Genomic DNA, 25,588 nt, shown 5'->3' on the forward strand with positions numbered 1-25,588 from the left:
TTTAAGAGATAACATAAAAATTGATTTCGTGCCGAAAGAGCTATTACGTACAGGCAACAATGTATAGACAGACTAAATTTTTTATTTTTTTTTATTAAAAAGTTGAAAATTTGTAGCTGATGGGAATGCAATCTATAATCTCCGTCGATGAAATAACCACAGAGGCATTGATCCAACGCCTGCTAGAAGTATCATACGTATATATAACGAGATACCATAAGTGCGATGCAATTTGCACTGTAATACGGTGCTAGTTTTGTAGCCTTTATAATGAGACACGTGTAGCTTTCATTTGTCGTGTATGTACTTGGCCTTAGGCTAGCATACAACAAGAATGTGCGAAGTAACTAAAAGAAAATAACTTTTATTTTTGAAGAGATAACTGCAGCAAAAAAATGATTTAGTGAAGAAAGGAGGTGACATAGATATATTGAATTGAATGAACAAACACCCACGCTCCAAATCACAATTTCTGGTTTGTTGCAACGCAAAAATGAATGGAGATTATAATGCAGGAACTGATTTGTAGAGAGCCTTGTATTCAAGGTATATACAACATTGGATATATAACATCGAGAATTTAGGACTTCAGTCACTCGCTGGCTTGTCGGCGGACGGGCGGTCGGTTTTAGTAATCACTAGCTGACCCGCGCAACTTCGCTTGCGTCACATAAGAGAGAATGGGTCAAAATTTTCCCCGTTTTTGTAACATTTTTTATCGCTACTCTGCTCCTATCGGTCATAGCGTGATGATGTATAGCCTATAACTTTCCTCGATAAATGAACTATCTAACACTAAAATATTTTTTTTAATCGGACCAGTAGTTTCTGAGATAAGCGCGTTCAAACAAACAGACAAACAAACAAACAAACTCTTCAGCTTTACAATAATAGTATAGATATGTATAAAAACATAAGGTTCAAAATCCGAAGTCTTTTACATAATATACGTTAAAAACGTTCAAGGCTCTAGTACATAGACTTCCGTTCACACATGAGAGTGTTGAAATAACAAAATAAATTGCCTAAAAATTGTTTCAGCGGAATGTAATTTCATATTCTGGCAAAGAAAATTCCGGACCTTTATGAATTTTAGATTTCATTTACTTGGTATAACGTTCATCGGCTCTAGAAATTGGAATCTTTATGAGAGTGATAAGATTATGAATAAATACAATAAATATTTGCCTTCTAGATGATTTTTTATCGGCCTTCATAGTACTTGCGATTATTTAAGTATATTTACCACGCTTGTAGATGACTTTAATTTGCTATTATTTCACTACTAAGCACAGAGAAAATAGATAAAATTACCAAAAAAGGTTCAAATTGGTAGTTTTGATGGGCCATTTTCTATCGTGTATCGGCTGCTATCGATAAATTTTGTATGACATACTGTACTAGTCAGCGCCCCTGGCGGGTTTCCCACTTTTTCAATGAACATCTTAAATGTCACTTTGTAAGATTTAGACACAGCTTTAATCAATACAGTAATAGTTCTTAAGACCATAGTACTCAATAATTTTGTTTTAGTCTAGTTATCAGATGTGGTAGAAAATAATAATATCCTACTTAAAACAAAAAATAAAAGATCCAAATATTTTTCCTATGACATAAATCTATACGTAAGTAGACATGACACGGGGAAGTTGTCGGGAGCCGTGACTGTGGCGACAGGAAACAAACTATTGAATTAATGTGTCCCAAGCCACTAATAACAAGTTATAATAAAACTGACTCTGTGGGAAGGAAATATAACAAAAACAGAAGAGGGGTTACATGAATATATTTTTGACGTTTTTATAGACTTTATGACTGGCCGTATATTGTTTTTTTTATTTGATTGTATGGTTAGTGGTCAACGTAGTGTCAAAGTTGTTCAAGCCGCTGGAAAGGCCTTTGACATGGCTTAACGACTATCATCTTAGTAGTTTTCAACCGGGATCTTCTTTTTGCCCTCCGAAGCACAGAGACGTTTAGTTCGAATACCACTATGCGGTCTCCGGTCTATGTTTCAGAAACGCCATAACTCGTAAAACGTCAGTGGGATATAAGCCTAAGCGTAATGATAGGAAGTAGTGACTACACTGACTACTTGTATCACCGTCATTAAATAATTACCAAAGCAAAATTTTACTATTATATCGGATTAATTTGTTATTTTTAATACATAAAAATGTGGTAAATGTTAATGTAATTATCCCATTACAGGGAAAGGATTCTGGAATAGCTTCAAATAGTCATCATCTATTCCACCGACGACGTTTTCTATAAGAACATGGTATCTAATCTTGTGTTGTTGGAGTAATTCATGCCACGCGGCTGCCTCGTTCATGTTCACTAAGAAATATATGTCGTCGTTTTTTTTCCAGATATCTTCTGTTCTGTGAGCTGCAAAATGTATATTATTGTTAAACGGTTTTTGAAGACCATTTTATTTGAAAAGTAAATATTGTAACATTAAGGGAAAAAAAGTAACACATCGTAGTATACAATCAGGCGTTCCGAATTGACCTTTTTTTTGTTTCGTACGGGAATCAAACTAACACTAGCTTAGAGCACGGAACGCAGGAAAAGGAGTGGCTAAGTGACAAATTAAATTTCACCGTAAGTTCTTTTGCAGCATTTACAAAAAAAATATACAAATCTCCCTATCGACGAATACTTTATTTACCTCTATCGTTAAAATCTTCAAGAATTTCCCCAGAAGTTACATCTTCTGCTCGCCATAACTGCGTTGCTCCGTATACTTTTGTCACAAAACCCTCCACTAAATATACTGCAATACATCATTGAAATAGTTAAAAGAACTTTCAATAAATAAATAAATAATACAAACAAATATTCGACCTTCCAATGAGAATAATAAAAAAAGCAAAAGCAATGTCATGTTTCATTTAAAATGTAAATGAATCCTGAAGAAACCACGTAACTCATTTTATTACCATAACACAAAAATACCCCCTTTTATTCTTTAGGGAAATAATAACTACGAAACGATTTTAAGAATAGCTTTACAATGCCTGTACTAACGTCTGAAGTACATACATACCTGATTATAATTGTAAAACAATATTTTCTACCTGTATTAAAAATGCAATATGCTGAAGTTTGATCATATTCACCAGTATTACACGATATAAACAGATACTAACCGCACTGTTTGGCAAACCCTGCCTTCGGTTTGCGACCTTCATTATAATAATAATTATAGATTTTACACACTGCTATAGATGTGTTATGTATTTGATTCCTTTATAATTAGTTATAACCTAAACAAGGGAGCGAGAAACCTAACCATACTGCTTAAGCGAGGTTTGGTAAAACTGCAAGCCTATAAGAACTGTTTTAGTAACTTTCTGTATGAAAGGTATCAAGAAGTTATATGACTATTAGAAATAATTATCACTTGTCTAACGGTAAAGGAAAACATCGTAAGGAAACCTTGCGTGCCCAAAATTTGTTTAATACATTTCTTGAGAGCATGCAAAGTCCCCAACCCGCACTCGGCCAGCGTGGTGGACTTAAGGCCTAACCCTTCCCCCTCGTTTGGAGGAGACCCTTGCCCTGCAGTGGGACAGTAATGGGTTAAACAAAATAAAAAAAATACCTATAATTTCGAAAACTCATTGGTGTAATGGGTTCAAAACCTCGACCTTGTGCTTCGAAGGAGGGTAGTAGTACAGTCAACACTTATCATCAATGCAAATAGGTATAAGAAAACTACACAATACAATTCAAACTGATTTATATAATCGTCATCAATATTTCGCATGAGGTTCTCCACTAACACGTCGTACTTGATATGATGTCTTCTGAAAAGGTCATGCCATACATACATGTCATCCATGTTTACTACAAAGTAGATTGTATTGTTCCGCTGCCAAATATCTTCAGTCGTACGTGCTGTTGAAAAATATAAATATGTTATTTTTCTATCGTAATAAATAGTTATATAGGTTGAATTTTGAAACATATCAACTAGTGCTCAATTCTTTATCTATACCTAGGTAAAAAATCTACATCAGCTCAACACTTCAGCCTGGGATAGCCATTTGCGCTCACCGGTTGGTAAACGATCTATGAGTTAAGCATACCTTGTCGCGGTCGTTCCATAGTTGGGACCATATAGTGGTATTTGAACAAGGCGTCTCCATGCTTCGGAGGGCACGTAAAAAGTTGGTCTCGGTTGTTTTCAACCAAGATAACATTCGTTAAGCTACAAAGGCGGACTTTCAACTTCACCTTCAAGTGATTTTACGTATGTATTACCTCTATCTTCAAAATTACCAAGCACTTCTTCAGAAGTCACATTATTTGCTCGCCATAGTTGAGTGTGCTTATAATAATTCGTCACATTTTTTTTGCCCAACAAACCTGAAAGCAGTCATAGTGTACTAGGTATACGAGACTATGCGCGCATGCTGCCTGTTTCCCGCCCGCATTCATGCCATTTTTCGGCATGCTAAAAATCTTTTTGGTACTAAGCTAATAAAAAAGTATATTTGAATGCCCAACCTTGTATAAAAACTAAGTACGACAGAAATAATTTCATAGTCAATGTGAAGAATTTAATTGTTTGATTTGTAAATAAGACCTACGCTATCTTTATAGCGGTTTCTTAGTTAAGAATGATATTAAAATGAACAGGTTCATTATGATTCGTTTATATTATTATGGTTATGTTGTTAAAGCAGTTATAAGATTTTTGACAAGCCTTAACGACTTTAGTTTATTTAATACTAGCTTTTACCCGCGACTTCGTCCGCCACCTGAATTTTCCCATGGAAATGCGTCATTTACCCGGGGTAAAAAGTAGCCTATGTCCTTTCTCGGGTATCAAAATATCTCCATACCAAATTTCATGCAAATTGGTTCAGTAGTTTAGGCGTGATTGAGTAGCAGACAGACAGAGTTACTTTCACATTTATAATATTAGTATGGATATTATATTCTTCAAACTAATAGTATTTTTTTAACATCTCAATTATTATAAAGACAAATCTTTAAATATTAAGGCAGTCTCGTAGAGCGTTATAAGTTAAAATGATTACATTTCATAACTAGTAATTTCACGGCACGATTTCTCATCTGAAAATGTTAATTTACTCCGTGATTTACATACAAACAACAATGTTTAATCATTCAAGCGTTCAATTATATAACTGGTTGGTTTATGATATTAACATTACGTTGTTTTGTAGTGGATAATGTATTGAAAACTGTGGCATTTAATAAAATTCATTTACAGCAGAACGTTATTGTATACCTGTGGTATGGGGAAGTATGTTTATGTATGTGGCATACTCAACACATGCATTAAATTGCAGTACCGCTGTTGATCGGCATTGTGATCCCAGATTGATCAAAATTATGAAAAGATTAGTATATACAATTGGCTTGAGACCAGTTATATATATTTTTTTTTTGTTAGCCCGTACTGTCCCACTGCTGGGCAAAGGCCTCCCCCATTTTCTTCCAGTCCCCTCTTTACAGTTATATAACAAGTGTAAAAATACATCTTTGCCTACATTCTACTTATTGAAATATATGTATTTTCCTGAAGGACCTTTATTAATATGAATTAAACGATAATACCTTATTCTTAAAAGAAGAAACCTTAAACTTAATACACAGTTTCTAATTCAAGTAATATTCACTAAGTGGAGATTTTTCTTCAAGAGAAGTTTGCCATCATATTCTGCCACCTTGAGAGGTACTCAGTAAAATCTTACAATGGCCTCAAGGGTACCATTGTCTGCACGCAATGGAGCATATTGTGCACTTCACTACTCGCGGGTGAAAAATGTTTCCAGTCATAGTTTCGTACACTTACGTGAATGCTACATTTATTTTCACTTTGCAATATAGCCAGTTGCGCTCACCGGTCGGTAAACGACCTGTAGGTTAAGCAAACCTTGACGCGATCATTCCATTGATGGGTGACCGTATAGTGGTATTTTAAAACTGGGCGTCTCAGTGCTTTGGAGGGCGAGGGTTGTTGTCAATTAAGATAGCAGTGATTAAGCCCCGTCAAAGTCCTTTAGGCGGCTTAAAAACTTTAACACTTGGTTGACCACTAACCATACGATAAGATGAAGACTTCACAATTATTGCTACGCTCTCTGTATGCGTACGAGAAACCTAATCTGATAATCGTGGCGACAAATTATTAATATGTATTTATGTATGACCAGCAGCGCGATTCTCTACCACTATCGACTATCGAAAACTGGAAAATCGGATAATCAACCGCTAGGCAAAGCTGAGAGAACAATAAAATATTTAACAACAGCTTTATTAAGGGGAACTCCATAAATTCTCATTTAACTACAGTGGTATACTCAAAGCCTAATCCATCCCTTATTATAGAAGTAGACCCGTGCCCACAATTGAGACCCAAATAGATTGTTTATTTATTATTTGAGACTTAATTAGAATTACTACAATATCACCTAATAATGGTATCATAATACAAAATTAATTTTACACTGCTGTTACAAATTAATGTTAAATAACTACACAAGCCTGAAGCCAATTAGCTATCAGATATTGTTAATAGCTTACGTGAATCGTGTTTAAACAATATATTAATGATCGCCTGAATTTGACATAAATCGTTAAAATCAAAATATGGAAGTTAAATGCTTATGAAAATTAAAGCCTGATTCACATTAAAGTATTAAGGTAGGTAATACATAAATTAGTCATGTATTAAGCTGAATAATAATCAAGCTCTCTTTTAAGTTATTATTATCTACACGGACAGCGAAAGGTCTTCGAGTAGCTATCGACAAAATCGGTATAAATATCTGATCAGCGCCTCTAACGGTTGCAGTAGGAACTAATTTTGCAATACATTTTAATGTCAAACACGATACTCGATAGTACCAACTGTAGAGAATCGCGCTACAATAATAAAATAAATACAATAGTGTAGTAAGTCGCGTAAGTAGTACAAAAATAGTATAAAGTGAACTTGGTAGATAACCGAAAATAAACAATTGTTACAAACATAACCTCTAACAAATTCAATTCAAACAAAACTCAAAGAGAGATCATCAATCTCAAACTAAAATAATTTCAACATCTTAATTCAGGCATTTCAAAGAAAAATTACAAACATTATATCCAAAAGTTCGTCTCGACGAAAGAATTCAGAAATTAATATTTTTCATAAAATATGAGCTACGTCAAAGTTGTGATAACTTAACATCTATTTTACGCTATTGTGTTCGAAGTCGTTCAAGTTGTGGGTCTTGAAAGGAGCAGAATGTTCGTTTCTTGCAAAAAACTAACTAGAATAAAGCTATTGAGAACTTTTCCATTATCGAACGTATTTCGGTACCATTTTATATTGAACATTATGAAAGTTATGAGTGGTGGCCACTTTGGCCAACATGGAAATGTACAGTTCTTTGAATCTTTCGAAGTTATTGCTTGTTAGATTTTCCAGTCTAGTAGTTACAAATATTCTTTACTTCGATAAATTCTGTTTCCTTTATGAGTTGTAACTCATATTTTTTACAAAATATGTACATATAGTCATATTTTGTACTAAATATGTACATACTGTAAGTATGTACATATTTTGTACTAAATATGTACATACTGTAAGTATGTACATATTTAGTACAAAATATGACTATATGTACATATTTTATTAAATATGTACATACTGTAATTATGTACATATTTAGTAAAAAATATGAGTTTGAGACTTATTAAATGATAATAATGTTAATTTGTGATGTACTAGTGTAAATTGATAGTTTAAATGTTGAATGGAATATTTCCGTGTCTATAACTACATAATTTCCTAAATAAATTAAATACAATCTTTTAGATTTCATGATGCCGTAGCCCGTATGCATTTTTCAGCAAAAAAAATACATTGAGTTAAAAAATAAATAAACACGCTTATTTATAACTCACGATCACGATTTTAATCGTTTTTTTCTTTCAATTAAATCGATTTTCAAACACAAAACACTTACATCCCATCCATTCAATCCGTTTACATAGACTAGGTTCTAAAAATACCCTATAACTACCTGATTTATAACAACAAAACCGTTCACATGAGCGTCATGATAATACAACCCATGAGCTTAAAATAAACGTACCAACTGACCATTTAAACTTGACCTCTCAAACGCTTACAAGTGCCCTTCAATTGAAGGACATTGAACATGTCCGAGGGGGGAGGGAGAGGTCTCATTATGACGTTTCACAATGAAGGCTGACTCCCACAGCAAACTATTCAAGAGAAATGACAATAGAGTCATGCTTACGTCTATTTTCAGACTGCTTTAGTCAAGTGATTTATTATCTCGGTTTTATTGTTTTAGTGGCTTGTTTTTCTGGTTAACAATCCATATCTATTGACCTAAAATAAGATACTCTGCCACAAAAATTTGTTTGAGAACATTTTTATTAGTATTTTTAATTTAAGTAGTTACTAACCCACGGTACGGGTTACTATTGAAAGTATTCCAAATGAAACTGGAAAAACCCAAAAATACTTCAGCCGAGTCGGGAAACAAACCGTCTCTTAGTTTTTTAGTCAGTCCTAAACACTAATCTTTATCTATACTAATATTATAAAGCTGAAGAGTTTGTTTGTTTGTTTGAACGCGCTAATCTCGGGAACTACTGGTCCGATTTGATAAATTATTTCAGTGTTAGATAGCTTATTTATCGAGGAAGGCTATATATCATCACGCTACGACCAATAGGAGCAGAGTACCAGTGAAAAATGTTACAAAAACGGGGAAAATTATGATTCTCTTATGTAACGCAAGCGAAGTTGCGCGGGTCAGCTAGTTTAATATATTCCACTTGAACTTGTAGAACAGTCCAACAATCGCATACACAATTTTTTACAATCAAGAGTATCCAAACAGAAAAATCAAATAACTAATCAAGTGAGGCAAAAAAAAATACGATTCATATTCAAAGCTACAGATGCGTAAATAAACAGTCAGTTCTCTACGCCGGTCGCTCGTGAATAATCGGCGTGTAATCGGAAACAAACTCGCTCTATCGCGAAAAGAAAACAAAACGATGTTGACATGTACTATGGGAACTCGATTCAAACTCGATTTTCATCGCGATTTTGACGTGTTCCAGCGTAATTTATTTTTTCGTCGCTTTGGTTACCTGCCAATCCTCTTTTGAATTGTCGAATCGAAGATTTTTGCAATCGAATATCAAGCCGACTTATAATCTACTAGCAAGCTATAATAATTGGCTCCAATATATTGCCAACTTATCAACTTACAGTTTACAGCTAATTAGTGGTACTACTTTTTGAAATGTTTGAGAATACAACACCAGTACGCTCAATGTAAAATACTGATCCAGCCGCATCCGGTGAGATTGGAAGCTGACTCCAACTTATTTGGAAGAAAGGCTAGGCTGATACGACACTGGCAAATCTTTCTAGGCTGCCAGGTAGTCAGTCTGTACAACATTATAAGTTTTGTTAGCATAATATGTATAACCTAAACTACCCAACGAATTTTGATAGAATTTCGTACACAGATAGTTTGTAACCAAAATTATCACATATGATACTTCTAACCACGGAAAATCTTCATGTAGACGAAGTAGCGCGTATTACATAGTACTATGCTTCGTTTTGTTCCCACGAGGACAGATAAAGGCTACAAAAGGCCGCGGGTGTCGAGTACTGCGCATCTACTCATATATTATCACCATTTACATCTTTGTATGTCCTTCTTGAAGACCCATTCTATATTTCCATACTCTTTATCGTACTATATTTTGTCTGTGAAGGTCAGTGTGTGGTCGTGCAATTTTGTTTGTGGTCGTTTGAATGAGATTAGACTTATAAGCGTAAATATATAACTTTTTACTTTTATAAAGGGTGGAGTCTGTGGTAATTATCTCAGGAACCATACATAAATCATATTTCAATGAAAGTCTCATACGAAAAAGGTATGTAGGTGCACATACCAGACAAATATGTATAGATAATGAAACTGAGACAATTATAGTGTTCTTATAAAACAATATTTTAGGGTATGAGTCCTGCAATGCATAGTAAAGTTACCTATATGGCTCTTTGTCGCGTGGTTCACGTTACCATGAAATTTTCGGAAATTAAACTCTACTATTACTGACAGACAAACATACAGACTGACATAACTAAACATAAATTCATAACATTAGTTATGAGTTTCTTCTTCAAAATGCGGCATTAATTTGAACCATTCTATAGTTTCATCAAACGATATTCATTATAAACCTGTAATAACGAACGCGAAACAGTCTATCGTACCTATAGTAGTCGTATTAGCGTGGGAGCACGTAGAATGCATCACACGCTGTCCAGCGAAGCGTATTAAAAGATACGCGGACAACTGAGGTATTCGGACAGACCCATCATTCTGTTCAACACGACCAGAGATAAATCGCTAAGCCTTTGTTTTGTTCTAAATGTAGGTTAGAATGTGGGAAGCTGTTATATTGCAAGAATAATCTTTATACATACGTTGCATATTGTTACAGAGGGACTGTTTTCTACTTCTATGGACTATTTACAACAAGCTTGAAAGTACCCATTAACGTCTCAGGCGGTGGAATTAGGTAGAATGTTTAAGTACACTTTTAAATGTCAATCTTTTTTATATTCGATGGTACCAATTCAAATCGTCCTAACTAGGGCTCAGTTTTCTATTTTTTGTGTGTGTGGTATCGTTAATCACTTCAATATTCAAAAATTATTAAATTCTTGACTACTTTTACGGTGTGTGATTGAAACTGTTATTTTAAAAAACTAAGAAAAATCGGCGTTCAATTAAAACTTTTGGAAAATCATTACATATGCCTTTGACATTATCAAAACAATTGCATTGCACCATACTTCTGATTCTTCATACAATAAGCTTAATAAATCATATCAAATCAAATCAAATCCTTATCCATTTAGGTCAAATGTTGATAGTTACAATAACTGAACCAACCACTAGCTCGTAAAGGGGATAGAGCCTCATGAGAAGAATTAGCAAGAAACTTGCACTCGCTAATAAAATGCGAAATGCTCATAGTTTCCGAAATGAAAGTCTATTTAAAAAATACTCCGTAATTTTGTTTAAAGTAATCACCATTTTACATTTCCATTTTATTCCCGAGTGGGAGTAACATTTAAAAACACATTTACATTCATCGCATTGACAATGCAGGCTGTATAAAACACTGCTAAGCGGCTTACGTAAACTGTGACGTCACATGCATACCCACATTTTATTTAGAACAATAAAGGCTATAAATATCCTCTGGCTGAATGTGCATGCGCTTCTGGTAAATATAGCTTAGATTTTTATAGATATGAAAGGAATAATAGCCGTGTGATATAAGGGCTATGAAGAGGGAATTCACCCACGCAATTCGAAGATTTCAATGTAATGTTTTAAACCTATCCCATTAATGACTATTCAAGATTTTTTGAGGTAGAACTAACATGACCTATTCTATTTATATTAATAATTTAGAAACATTGTAAGGAAATGCGTGCTAGTTAGCCAGAAAATAAAGTTGCTTAATGACTGTCCTGACTCTTCACGGGTCTGTTTCCGGAGTCTTAGATATGTTAAACCGGCAGTCTACCATTCAGGTAAAGAACTTTTTTCCTTGAAAACTATCTAAAGAACTTTCAGGCATGCAAGGTTATCACACAATGTTTTTCTTCTCCATCAGTTGTTATAATTATTTCTAACACACACAACTTCAAAAATCATTATTTTGTTGATTTAGTTTTAACTTTACACTCAAATACTTAGAAAGGGATCTTCATACCTAAGTGTCAATATAAAAATTTAGCGTAAAAGTCGACCGAATTTCCCCAAGCATTGTTTCCGTCGCTCCGCATTCTGAATTGTGTATGAGAGCACCAATTTAAAATTTGAATGTCAAAGCGACCGAGCTCCATGATAATTTCTTGCAAAGAAAAAAAGCGATAATTAAAGGTTTTAATTAACTTTGTTACGAAATGAAATTTTTAGAGACTTGTTTTGTTCGTATTGTTGTGGAGATTTCTTTTTCGAATTTATTATTTTAAGATGCACTAGACCTTTGTATTATCAGATTCAAAAAAGAAGTTTTCTATTCATCATGTATTATTAACATAAAAGCGAATGTCTTTTTATAAAATAAAGTTTTTGCAGTAATTGTAGCAAATTGCTTTTTTGGGTCTCTATCCTTATTTATGTAAATATGTATTTTCCTAAGAACTAAACTAACGTATCTGAAATATTAAAGTTACACGGAATACGAACTTGGCACCTAAAAATCACTGATAGATGAGACGACTAAACATTTTCCGAAATAAAATATGAAAAAGAAACATAATTATAAAAGTACAGACAGCATTTAGCCTAGATGATAGACCACCAAAATGTTACATACGATGTTGTATAGAACCTTTTTTTTGTGTAATGAAAAAAAAAGCACTGTACACGTCTCCTAGTACATAAAAATCTTTTCAGCCTTAAACGAGTCCGCAGTGCGGGTTACTAAAATAACGGCAAACATAAAAGAAACAAGTTTGGAAAAACAACTAGATTTTAAACAAAAATCTCTGTCGTTTCATTTTAATTTGCCGTTTTGCGGTCCTCAAGTGGCTGTTGATTTTAGTTGAACATTATTAGGTTGTTAAGCGACTGAAATCTTTACCGCTAATGGTTTTCTTTGTTTTTATTTTGTAGGCATTTACGCACTAAGCTTTAATTTCGTGTCTCGGTACTTTAAGGAAACACTTAAATAACAAGTAAATATCATTGGACAACTCACACACGCTCATTTGATTCCAAACTAAGCAAACCAAATAAGTGATAAACATACTTACATATACATATACTACCAAATACATGCCTACGGATTAGCATGTATAAGAACAAGCCCATATTATAGTATACTATACAAAATATAATTGTGAATTTCAAAAACCCACTCATTGTTGAATGTACTTTAGAACCTAGACTATTTTTCCCCAAATTTTTATGGTAGATTTTTTGCGCACGGCCTAGGTACCTCGAACAATTTTAGGGGAAACGCAGCCGAAAAATGCTTCCACGCTTTACAATTCTTATTGAGGATGCAAGGTCAATAGGTAGGTGACAAGGGTTTCGTACATAACGAACGGGAAACCGAGCTTCCTCAAAGCTGTCAAGAAGCCGATAATGGCTCGGTTATATTTCGTATATTTTGGGGGGAGTTGGGGTGAAAAAGCCATGGTAGAGTTAAATTTTGAACAGGCAAAACCACTTTTCTTACGTATAATGCAGTATTTTAACTGCTTGAAATAAATTGTTAATTGCAAAAGCGATATTTCCTAGGTCCTGTTAAGCTTTCACAGCTGAGCTGATGTTAAGAAAAGTTCGATGTTACATTATTAGTTACTGTTATAGATGATATATATTTCACATAATATTAACAATAGGCTTTTAAACAACCAGCGAACATAAAACGAATTATTCCAATCACACAAAATAGTAGATTTAGTGCACATTATGCGTTCTAATTAGCGATTATAACATAATATGATAGTATTATCATATTGCACCGGTAATTGAATTTTGGTTGTGAAATAATTAACTTTGTGGTTTGTATAACATTAATCTAGATGAACCGACAAATATTATTTTGCTATATAATATAATAATAACCTACTATCTATCCCAAATCTACTAAATATTTTTATTCAAAAGTTAACTCAGCGGCATTCGTAGCGCAGCGGTTAAGGTCGCCACGTCATTACCCATAAGTTGAGAGGTCGTGGATTCGATTCCAACACGGATAAAATATTTGTGCAATCCACAAGTAGTTGCTTTGGTTTAAGTTATAGCAATTCTTATTGAAGGAGTAGTCTCTAATAAAAAGAGAAAAGAATATTTTAATAATTAACTTATTTCGTGAATAAAATATCATCGTTTTGGTAAGTTATTTAATTAACTGATATGAAAAGTACAGTTATCTGCACAATTAATATAATATGTATAATTCAAAAACATTTCTTCTTAAATTTAAATTAAAAATATTAAATTAACTTGTAATCATTTTTATCACAACTTTAATCTTAATAATGTTGGAGCAAATAGTTATTTACACAACTTAGTTCTAAAATATATATTTTAAAATGAATATGTTTATGTTCTTGATTGTATATGTAAATTAATTTTCCGCTTCAAACTAATTTTAGATGCTAATATATTTTTCACGAAATTATATTCAAACCTTTCGAAGTAATTCACGCTCAGATAATCATAGCACATTATCATTTTAATATAAAATGAGACTCGATTTAATTTTGTACGGCTAAAATTGGAATTTTTGAGAGCAGAATTATTTATAATATACTGTGAAATAAGTAATACTCGTAAATTGGAAGCTTTTATGATCCCGCGATATTTTATAAGATATTTTTATTTAGAAATTGTACATAATGCTTTACTTTTTGGACATAAAGTTCTGTAGAAATATGAGAACCACTAATTTTATTGGTATACCAACTGTCTCTCAAAAACTGCTTTATTTTAATTAAACTATACATACATCCACACCCACAAATAGAGACAATCCCGTAGAAAAAGTCTATAAAATTCTGTAGAAATAAAAGAACCTAATATTATTGGTATACTTTCTCTCAAAAACTTTATTCTACATAGCATCACTTACCTACATTGTATAATTATAAGAAAATCACGATTATATTCCATAGGGTTGAGGGAAATGAGTGCAAAAGCTTTAGGCAAGAAACATTATTTTTTTTTAAGAGCCTAAATATATTTTTGACTAAAATCAGCCCAGCGTATCAACCCTAATACTCACAAGTTTCATAAACATTCTGTTAACAATAAGCTATTATGTCGGCTCAGGGTTGATACCTCTTTTAAAAAGTCGCCGGCAACGCTAAGGCTTTGTATGAACCGTTTGTTTTGTCACTTGCACTTTAAACATTGTTGAGCTTGCGATTAAAAAAATATAAATAGAACTAACTGAAACATAAATTTAAACCCTATGGGGTTGAATTTAGGGTTGAAAATAAGAAAATCGTTTGAAAGAATAACAGCAAGGTTGTACTTTCACTGCATGTTTGGCATTGAGTAAGGGGTGGTTTAAAAATATTTACGGCGTTTTTAACTGACCTGCACTCGCGTTCAATGTTTCATCCCCTATTTAAGCCGCTTTAGGGTTATATTTTTAGAAAAGTAGCCTATGTTTAACGCCACTTTTAAACCTTCTCCAAACTAAATATATTTGAAATCGGTCCTTTTATTAGATATTTACTAATTCTACTACTAAAAGGAATTCGAAAATTTGTAGGGATAGATTAATAGCAGATTATTTCTTACTATTTACCGCAAAAACTACTGACCGGGTTTTGATGCAATTTGGTACACAGATAGCTAATAACCTATCATAGATTAAGAGGTGGGAATTTTACGCCGCGAAATATTTTCTTGCAGCCGAAATCACGGCAGTATATGTATACCGGTAAATCGTGTACTTTTGAAAAAGCATATGCATATAGTATATATTAATATGTTAAGCTCGTTAGTAAATCTGTATGCACACGATATACACAGAAACAGACTTAAGCCTTAAGCCTGCAATGTGTTGACAAAAGCGAATCAATGGATAACATATTCAATATCGAATGCAGCTTCCTTTGATATCGATGGATAAGCCGATTTAATTATGGAGCTTTGTGAAACTGATTTATTATAATTCAGTATCTTTAGTTGAAGGTATATCTCTACATTAGGGATTTAATGTTGTAAAGAGATGAATGAAGAAGTCACGTCATCATAATTAAGTATCACGGAATACCAATTTACTGACATACTTAGAATACAACTAGACTAGTGACTAACAAAATATTAACCGAAAAATTAAATTAAATTTAAATCTCTACTGTCCGATGGCTGGGCATGGATCTACTCCCGTGACGAGAGAGAGGTTATATTAAACGTTGAGTCCACCACCCTGCTGGCCAAATGCGACATGTGCCACAATAACGTTAGAAAAACAAATATTTTTTAACACGGATAGCTGTAACGCGATTCTCATCAACTATCGACAACCGATTCGAAAAATTTTACGGTCGAGAAATTTTGTATAAGAATCTGATCAGCGCCTCAAGTGGGCGCCGTAGAAAGTATATCCGCAGTATGTTTTAAATGTCTAGCTCTCGGTACTCGATAGTACCAACCGTAGGGAATCACGCTACTGAAGTAGTTTTTATGAAAAAATGGCTTATTTTCTAAAACCTCAAGCCGTAAACTGAAGCACAATAGCCTTCCTCTTATTAGAAGTAAACTTTCAAACAATGAGATTCTTTGTTTTCCTTCACAAATGAGAAAATAAACTAATGAACGCCTCCAGACGTCACTCCTGTCTAATTGTTTGTTATTTCAAAAGCGGTGGAGAGCAAAATACTTGAATTTCCTCAAAACAATCATTGTTGAATGCCCGCTGTTTAGAGTTAAGCTTTTTGATTTTGAAAGCTTGATTGTTTGATTTATATGGAGCTCTAAATAATAATTCAATAACAATAAATAAGAGTAAAATATTTTAAAAAGACAACATACGAGTAAATAAACATTAACATTAAATATGATTTTAATTCTAGAGACATAACAGACATAATATTTAACATTAATGATTCTTACAAAAATGTAATAGTATAGTAATAAAGTATAGTAGGTACGTTCCCAAATAAAAATAAGGATTAAATAGTAAAACTCGATAAACCTTTTTCGAGACATTGGTATCGAACTCTTATCGATTAACTGTCAAATTCTCGATATCATGTGACGTTTGAACGATATGACCCTATTTAAAAATCCCTCTTGCATGTACTGAAGCGACATTTTACTTGAAGGTTATAATATGAAGGTAAATAACAATCGCATGAACCTCGTGTCGTTTTGTTTAAACAATAATAAATAAATAGAAGAAACATAAACATTATAAAAGCTTGACAAAATTAATAAATTAAATTCACCCACCTTCACTAAAGAGTATGAAGTGTTTTACAAATAGCCCTGTGTGGAATGAAGCCATTATTGTCGAAACAAACAGTATTTAATTAATTAATTTACTTTGAGTGGGAAATATGGTTTTATTGATGCGAATGAATGAATAATTCCGTAGCGGAAAGATATTACTAGGTGAGTTAAAATACTGAATGTTTTTGCATAAAAATAATATGAAAGGTTATTTGCAAAATTGAACTTGCAGAGTCAGGTACAAATTGCATCGTATTTTATTGTATGAATACGTCCATTTAATTATTACTATGATTCGCTCGTAAATATACAGTGATTGTAAAAAAATACTTTTGAAGATAAAAAACATTAGTATTGTTACTATTTTTATTGATTAAAATGCTGTTGCAAATGTTCTAGTATGTACATTATGTTCTTCTTCTTCTTCTTCTTCTTAGCGTCTCGATGGCAAGCAAATTACAGTTACGTTACATTACGTTACAAACACGTAACGAACATGTAATGTAACGTAACTATAATTTGTTTGCCATTAGATTAAGCGCCACGGTAACCAGCGCGAAACGTCACGCAAACCAGGGTTCAAAATCAGTCAATAGTAAGTGGGGAAGAGATATACCGATAACTGTTTAATACCATCAATTGCTGACAGCTTAGAATGTTTGTATCCAGTTTAAATTTCGATACGTCTGTAACGCTTTATTAGATTTTTTTCAGTAACAATACACGTTCATTTTCGTAACAAGTTTATTCAACAATAACTTTCAACACGATTACCCAAATACATAAAATCTAATATATAAAATTCTCGCGTCACGGTTTTCGTTGCCATATTCCTCCGAAACGGCTTGACCGATTCTCATGAAATTTTGTGAGCATATTGAGTAGGTCTGCGAATCGGCCAACATCTATTTTTCATGTCCTACGTGACACTTTTTTTATTTAGGTATATGGCATAACAACGTTTGCCGGGTCAGCTAGTAACAAATAAATTTAACATTACTGTCACACTGCTGGGCAAGGGTCTCCTCTCGTAGTGAGGGAGGGGTAAGACCTCGAGTCAACCATGCTGGCCAATTGCGGGTTAGGGACTTGATACATAAAATATTACTTGAAAATAGTTTTTACTTTACAGAGTTCACAACTATCTACACCATTACCAAGCCTCTTTCCTACTTACAGTCTAATAGGAAATATTTCAAAACTTCATACATTAAGTACTGCAAGTTGTAGACTATTTTTAGCGTGAAGGTGACATCTTAAGTAACAACAAACTAACGTGGAGTGCAACGTAAAGATCTTCAGGGTGCTAAGTAGAACACGTGGAGAAGGCTGTGTTTAAAGAAATAGAGGAGAGCGGAACTATTTCTTGAAAAAATCCGGTTTATGTACGGTATGAACTTTCGATAACGAGTACAAAGTTTGACAATTAAAATGCATTTAAAAAAATAGTTCCGATGAATGACACGAGGTGGCGCTGATTAGTTTTTCACAAAAAAATTGTCGATAGCTACTCGGTTGTCCATAGAGGTAGGAAATCGCCCCTCTGCGGCATTTCAGTATAAATTTCTCGATCGAACCGAAACTTGGGAAAGTCCAAAAAAATGTAAAACAAGAGTTTCTATGATAAAGTCCTTAATATTTGCTTATTTGTGGAAAAAAATGGAACCCAGTCAGTCCACTCACATCTCACGAGGCCCGATTTTATGTTTTCCGTATAAAAATGTTTTATGAACTAAACTTGCTTCCCGCTCTTCGCTTCTAAGTTGGTGTTCCACTTCAAAATGTTTGACGTGAAATCACAGTGCGAGTTTTAAAAGGTGTTTTAGCGCCGAGGGAGCAGACAACTTGTTGTGAATAAGTCAATATTTCAACGACTTGCTTTTAAAGAAGTTTGTGACGCTTAATGTGGTGTAATTAGGGGGAAAAATATGAAAAATAAAATTTGATTTTGGGAGAGGACTCGTCCAGTGAATACAATATAGTGTGAATTTCTACTATTATCCACAAATGTTGTATGAAAATCCGATCAGCGCCCTAACGGGTGCTGTGAGAATTAATTTCAGGAACATTTTAAATGTCAAGCTCTCGATACTTGCTAATGGCGACTGTATGTGGACTGTACTGATAATCGATGACATAGTCACATATACGAAGAAAACAATTCTTTTGCCATGAAATATTGTCATAGTGTCACTGTCATGTCATAATCTTACAATGCACAATCTCATCAACAACCATAGTATTGCTGAATGCCTAAAAAAAGAAAACAAAATGTTTTATACGCTGTATCAAAGTTACCAGTCTCCAAAAGGTATCTACGTTGAAAATACAGTATAGCGTTGAAGGAAAATAGTAACTAACTTGATACTTCTTTCCTCATTTACTTAAACTACCCACAAATTATAACAACTCATTAAAGAAAACTATAAGAAACTTCTCTCTACGCAGTAAGCTAACCAACTCATTTATATTGCTGTGAGTGAGTTTAAACTGGTCTCAAAGTTGTAAGTTCTGTCTCAGTTCTACGTGTTACTGAGTTGTAATTAACTTGTGTATTCCACGTAGAAACTCCACTTTTGTACATGCCTTGAAGTAGACGAGTTGTGGAGATGTCTAGTTAAGCCATTTATTTTTGTTAAACATTAAAAGTAAATAAATTACAGACATAATTACTAATATATACTGAAATGCAACAAGAGTCTTCAGCTTAGTATACGTTGTGCTAGGCAAAGCACTGATTTTGTAGCTGGCACTAACAATAACTTATTATTATTTCACAACAATACAAAAAGATCAAATCAGTAGCGTGATTCTCTACGAACCTCTCCTCTTGGAACCAACAAATAGGTATCGAGGCAAAAATAGTTTCTACGATGTCCACTAGAGGCGCTGAACCGATTGTCACACAAAAGTTTTAGATAGATAGCTGGTTGTCAGTAGTCGATAGTGGTAGAAAATCACGGTACGGGATACTCGACAGTACCTTGTGTAGAGAATTGCGCTTCAGTGTAGGCACAACAATGATTTTCGGCTGCAGAGGTGTATGTATCACATCCATGTTTCGCCAGTCTTAGTAAAACCCCGGACCACTAATGGAGAATAATCAATCAATACTAAAATATATTTATGTAAATATGAACAGATACTTTTGATGTCTGTTTTGATTTGATTTTAATCTAGCTTCTGCCCACGGCTCTATGGGCATGGAATTATGAATAAAAAAATGTGAAATTTCCTATCACATTATCATAAACATCAAACAGCATTAAAGCCCTAAATTTTAATAGACAGACAAAAAGCCTAGTCAGTTTATTCATGCATTTATATCAGTAATTTTGATGTTTTTCGTGCTTCAAAGGGCACGTTACAAATTGGTTCCGAATATTGTCCATCGGATAACAGTCGTTAAATCATGAAGAAGACCCTTGAGCGGGTCTTTCGACGGCTTGAACAACTATGACACTAGGTGGACCACTCGACAATCTTACGTAGAAACCTTTTAAAGGATATACCGGCGTTACTGTATGATAAGATATGAGAATGAGGCAAGGGAAGTTTGTAAGGATCGTACCAAGTGGCATTCTTTGGTCTCTGCCTTTCCCCGTTTAAAAAAGCGTGATATTGTGTATGTACTGAAAACAACAACAGTAAATTTATGCACATAAATCAATTCCCAACTAGCAAAACAACAAAATAATTAAATCATACAATAGTGTTATGTATCTGCCTACACAGACTAAGCCCCTCGTAGGACTCTATTCAAAGTTGTAACATAGAATCTGTCTATAGAACATTTAATCCTTTGCGACAAACATCCATTTGGTTTATTGAATTGGTCCCATGTCCCGACATGCGTTCTAAAATGTATAGTCGCTTACTTACTGGTCTCAATTTTAATATTATGCCGAATTTCCGAGTATGAAAACCAGAGTTTGATTCTAGGAATCGTTACAGCTACAACGTGGGACTATAAATTAATTTTTCTCTGTGTTTTGGTGATCCTAGCGCAATGTTTGATTTATAAATGAGAGGATATCTATAAAGTACAATTATTAGATTTATTAAAACTAGATGCCCCATTCGGCTACAATTAGGTACAAGTTTTCAACACTTGCGGCTAGATAAAGGCTGATTTAAAAAAAATGCTTACTCTATAAATTTTGTTCATGACCCGGGCTTTAATTTCGTCAAAAACGGTTAGTGGTTTAGCCGTGAGAACGTAACAGATAGACAGACTTTCTTATTTATGGTGTACAGGGTGGATTCATGAGTTGTTATTAATTGTTGGTGTGTTTATTACATAAATATTGGAGGGAGTACAACAATTTTGTGGCTTTGTGTATATGTATAATTGTATAATTATGATTTTCGAAGCTTCTGTACATATTTTTTGCTAAATTAGCCTAATCCAGGTAAAACCAGAGCAAACCATTTGCTATAACAGAAGTTTACACTTAACACATTGACTCCAGGTTTCTGAGGTACATTCGGTAGTTTATCTATTCAAGAGCGTCAAAACTCATGCAAAAAAAACGCTATTGAATAGATAAACTACCGTTTAATGCAGATAGAAACCGGGGGTAAGTCAGTTTCAAAAATATGAATACAAGTTAATTAAAGTACTTATAAAGTAATTAAAAAGAACCGAGGTCACTGTCCAACCCTCATATAAAAACTTTATTTTATTACTTGAAATTGAGCCGCGCCCCGAATTAGGGAAAGTTATATTTTTAGATTTATTGCGTTACGTTTCACGAATATTAAGTGGGATGAACGGGCGACATGTTTTTTATTTACTTTTATATTTTTTAATATTTGTACGTAAAGATGGGTTCGTAACCAGTTGCTCTCGCCGGTCAAGAGTTGTCTAACAAACTAATAATAATAATGTCACAGCCGATCCGGCGGTCAATTTCATTGAAACTGGCCAACCGTCCAGGACTTTGTTTATAGTGTCCAAGTTTGTGCACAATACACAGGTACACTCTCTATACTTTCACTGTCATAGTCCGGTGGGACGGACAGGACTACGGACTACTTTACATGCTCTCTGAGCCACGGAGGTCTACGACCTCAAGTTTTCAACTCTGGGCAATTTCTAAGAAATGTCTTAACAGAAAATCTCAAAAAAGACTTTTTGTCCCGACCCAGGATTCGAAACCGAGACCCCTTGCGCAGCAATCGCATACACTACCAACCGCGCCACAGACTTCCAATAAATGCGCCTGCCATATAAAAACTGTCTAAAGAGTTTTTAATGTCCTTAACGCCCACTTCTTGTACTTGAATGTACCAAAACAGTAGCACTTATACGACTTAGTACAAACATAAATAAAACTACCCGTAGCTCAATTCTCTACTACTATCGACTACCGACAACCGAACTGTCATCGAGAAATTTTGTATGAAAATCTGATCAGCGCCTCTGACGGGCGTCAGAGAAACTTTTTTGACAGTACATTCTAAATGTCAAAATGTCGATAGCTAGCCGGTTGTCGGTAGTCGATAGTGGTAGAGAATCGAGGTACGGACTACTTTATATAAAAAACTTTCTAGTCGAGTTTTTAATGTCCTTAACGCCCACTTCTTGTACTTGGATGAACCAAAACAGTAGCACTTATACGACTTAGTACAAACATAAATAAAACCACCTGCTCATACATACTTGCTATCTTTATCAGTAATAAATCAAATACCGGATAGCTTAACGAACATATAGATAAAACGTATTAAAGTCAATTGAATAATAAAGATAAGATTAAGGTAGTGTAAGGGCTCCGGCGACATCTGGACATCATCAAGTGAAAATAGGTAAAAGTTCGAAATAAAAGAATTGTTCGGACTTTTACCATTGCGAATTGGTAAATCTTAGGTTATACCGGAAAATCTTAGGATTTACCACCGTTCGGGCTTTTACAGTAACATATATACTTCATAATAAATTATGATGTTTAAAGAAAAGTTTTGTTTTTATTTTATTAAAGATAAGCAGACAGTACAGCATCTACCTAAATGGTACAAAAAAGCAGAAATTAGAATTATCATACCTATAGTTAGTGCATTATACTTTTTGTTGCCTAAGGGCTCAATTATTGGTAAACAAATACAACCATATTTATATGGAAAACTGGCTAAATCAAAACAAAATAGCTCTTTGTTAGTTCACAACAATTACAGTATAACAATCTGTAGCTCCTGATTACGCTTGATTTGAATGTTTTTTGACACTATTACGCATGTCTAAGTTTATCTAAAACTAGGAATTTTAATGGTTTTTAGAATTAACTTCAACAAAAGGCAAGCTTGACACCAACCACCAAGCCTTACACACAAATTCTCCAACAAAACAAGTGTTTTGTATATTCTACAATATTTTTTTACAATTCATAGTTATAAGAACTTCCTCAGATACTTCTCCTTAGAAATATTTTTATAACTAACTTGTCTTTAAGATTCAAGCAAGATTCCTTTAAATAATATTTAATATACTAAATCCAAGTTTGAATCCAAGTTCCTCGTAATTACTATAGCAACCCACAAAAAGGATTCATAATTGGCTCGACAAGCAACAATTTTCTACAACTTCCACTATTGTAATCTAAAAGTTGTACCAAGGAACTTCTAGAACAATCTACAGGGGACATGCACCGCGGAATTGCGTTTAACAACAAAGCAACGTGAAATTGTCGCTAATTTTCATCTCCGGAGAACAAGCTTTGGATATTAGAATTTAAATAATGAGTTTGCAATGTAATTTGTTTTGTGGTATTTGTACGAAGGCGTTTCTTCACCTGCAGCGTTTAATCTAGCAGCCAGTTGCAAATTAAATCTGACTCGGCCAGGAGTAAGCTGTACCATGTACAATTAAGTACCGATAATAATAATGTTTTATTGAAACTGGCCAACGATGCAGGACTGTGTTTAAAGTGTCCAAGTGTGTGCACAATACACAGGTACACTCTCTATTCCTTTCCTCTCATAACCCGGTGGGTCAGATAACCGACACGACCAGTGAGAGGTCAGGCGCAGGATCGACGGCTTTACGTGCTCTTCGAGGCACGGAGGTTTTCGACTATTTTCTTCGTTTTTTTTCCTAACTCCGAGCAATTTCTAAGAAATTCTTAACAGAAAATCTCAGAAAAGACTTTTAGGCCCGATCTAGGACTCGAAACCGGGACCTCGCGCACGGTGGTCGCATACACTACCGACCGCGCCACAGAGGCAGTCAATATGTAAAATATGTAGGTGTCTATAATGATAGATTATACAGGGCCGATGAGTAGATCGGCATCATTGGAGGCATTTTATGTGCCGAAAGCTCTGTCTTCAAGGGTCTTCAAAACTTACAAACGTATTCTTTCTGTAAAATAGTACCATAGAACATGGTTGCAATCTGGTTTGAATTATTTTCGCGTAATAATGAAGCTCGTACTTATATATCATTATATCTTCCCCCACTTAATGCATACGCTAGTCAAATATATTGTATATCTAGTAACCGAAAATAGCAGGAAATAAAAGCCTGATTAACAATCTCGACACCTTCAGCATATACGGTCGTAACACCTTTTTTATCGATTTTTTTTTCTTCTATTGTAATTACGGGTATAAGTGTTTATAGATCCCTGAAATCAGAAAAGTAAAATTACTTTTAATCAACGAGTCTTATAAAGGCATACGGTCGTATATTTTAAAAGTTACCGCGTATAGGGTGGTATTTTGAGGTTCGTACCTCTGATTTCAGGGATCATTTTTTTTTAAAGACTACTCCCGCACTGACAATTTCTCTTGTGTCGCGGGGACTTTTACAAACATACAAACAACGGACACAAAGCGCAACCAGACCCGAAACAATTATTTGTGGATCGCACAAATAATTGTTCCGTGTGGGAATAGAAGCCACGACCTCCCGACGCATACCCGTAATTACGATACCGGTAGTGTAAAAAATGTATTTTCGATAAAAAAGGTGTTACGATATTATGTGCTGAAGGTGTCGATTCTAGTTATTATTGACTTAGTAACTATCAGTAGCAATTAAAATTCACAGATAATTTTCAATTGGGTATTTCCAGTTCTTGTTTAGAACAACAATTAAGTAATAATTAAAAATGTGTTATCTGAAAAATGTATTTGTAAAATGATTATAATATCAAGTGAATCAAATTATTGATTGATTACTTTTACTCTTATAAAATGGAGGAAATAAATATATGTGTTCGAGGGTTTTCCCTTAGCTTTTAAGATTATTTATTGCCCGATTTTTAGGGTGATTTTACACTTATTTTTTTTCGAGTGCTTAAAATGCTAAGGAATAAAAATATGTTTCGAAATTATCAATTTGAAACTTTTAGTGCAACTTTTGTTTATGAATAACGTCTTTTCCTCGTGTGTATAGTAAAGGTTCTTGATTTCTTAGATCATAATATATCTTTAAACGATAAAATTATCCTAGGTCATAATACGAAACCCTTCGGTGAGACAGGTTATCAGACATTCAAGCTTCTGCCTACTGTTAACGACTGTCAAAGATCTTCGAAATGACAGCCAGT

General features: G+C 34.0%; 1 protein-coding gene and 1 long non-coding RNA gene across 2 annotated transcripts; both read right to left on the reverse strand.

Moving 5' to 3' along the window:
* Positions 1-1,680: 1,680 nt before the first annotated feature.
* LOC142980672 (uncharacterized) lies at positions 1,681-3,026 on the reverse strand. The gene is made up of 3 exons (XM_076126184.1): positions 2,851-3,026; positions 2,675-2,779; positions 1,681-2,391 (listed from the first exon to the last, which is right to left on the reverse strand). Exons 1-3 carry the CDS (start codon positions 2,888-2,890, stop codon positions 2,198-2,200), a joined length of 339 nt encoding a protein of 112 aa, XP_075982299.1. The 5' UTR covers positions 2,891-3,026; the 3' UTR covers positions 1,681-2,197.
* Positions 3,027-3,731: 705 nt separating this feature from the next.
* Positions 3,732-4,732, reverse strand: LOC142980700 (uncharacterized). The gene is made up of 3 exons (XR_012959894.1): positions 4,519-4,732; positions 4,273-4,377; positions 3,732-3,906 (listed from the first exon to the last, which is right to left on the reverse strand). It is a non-coding gene; the product is annotated as an uncharacterized LOC142980700 (long non-coding RNA).
* Between the last annotated feature and the right edge of the window lie 20,856 nt (positions 4,733-25,588).

Source organism: Anticarsia gemmatalis, chromosome 18 (genome assembly GCF_050436995.1).
Source record: "Anticarsia gemmatalis isolate Benzon Research Colony breed Stoneville strain chromosome 18, ilAntGemm2 primary, whole genome shotgun sequence".
NCBI lineage: Eukaryota > Metazoa > Arthropoda > Insecta > Lepidoptera > Erebidae > Anticarsia > Anticarsia gemmatalis.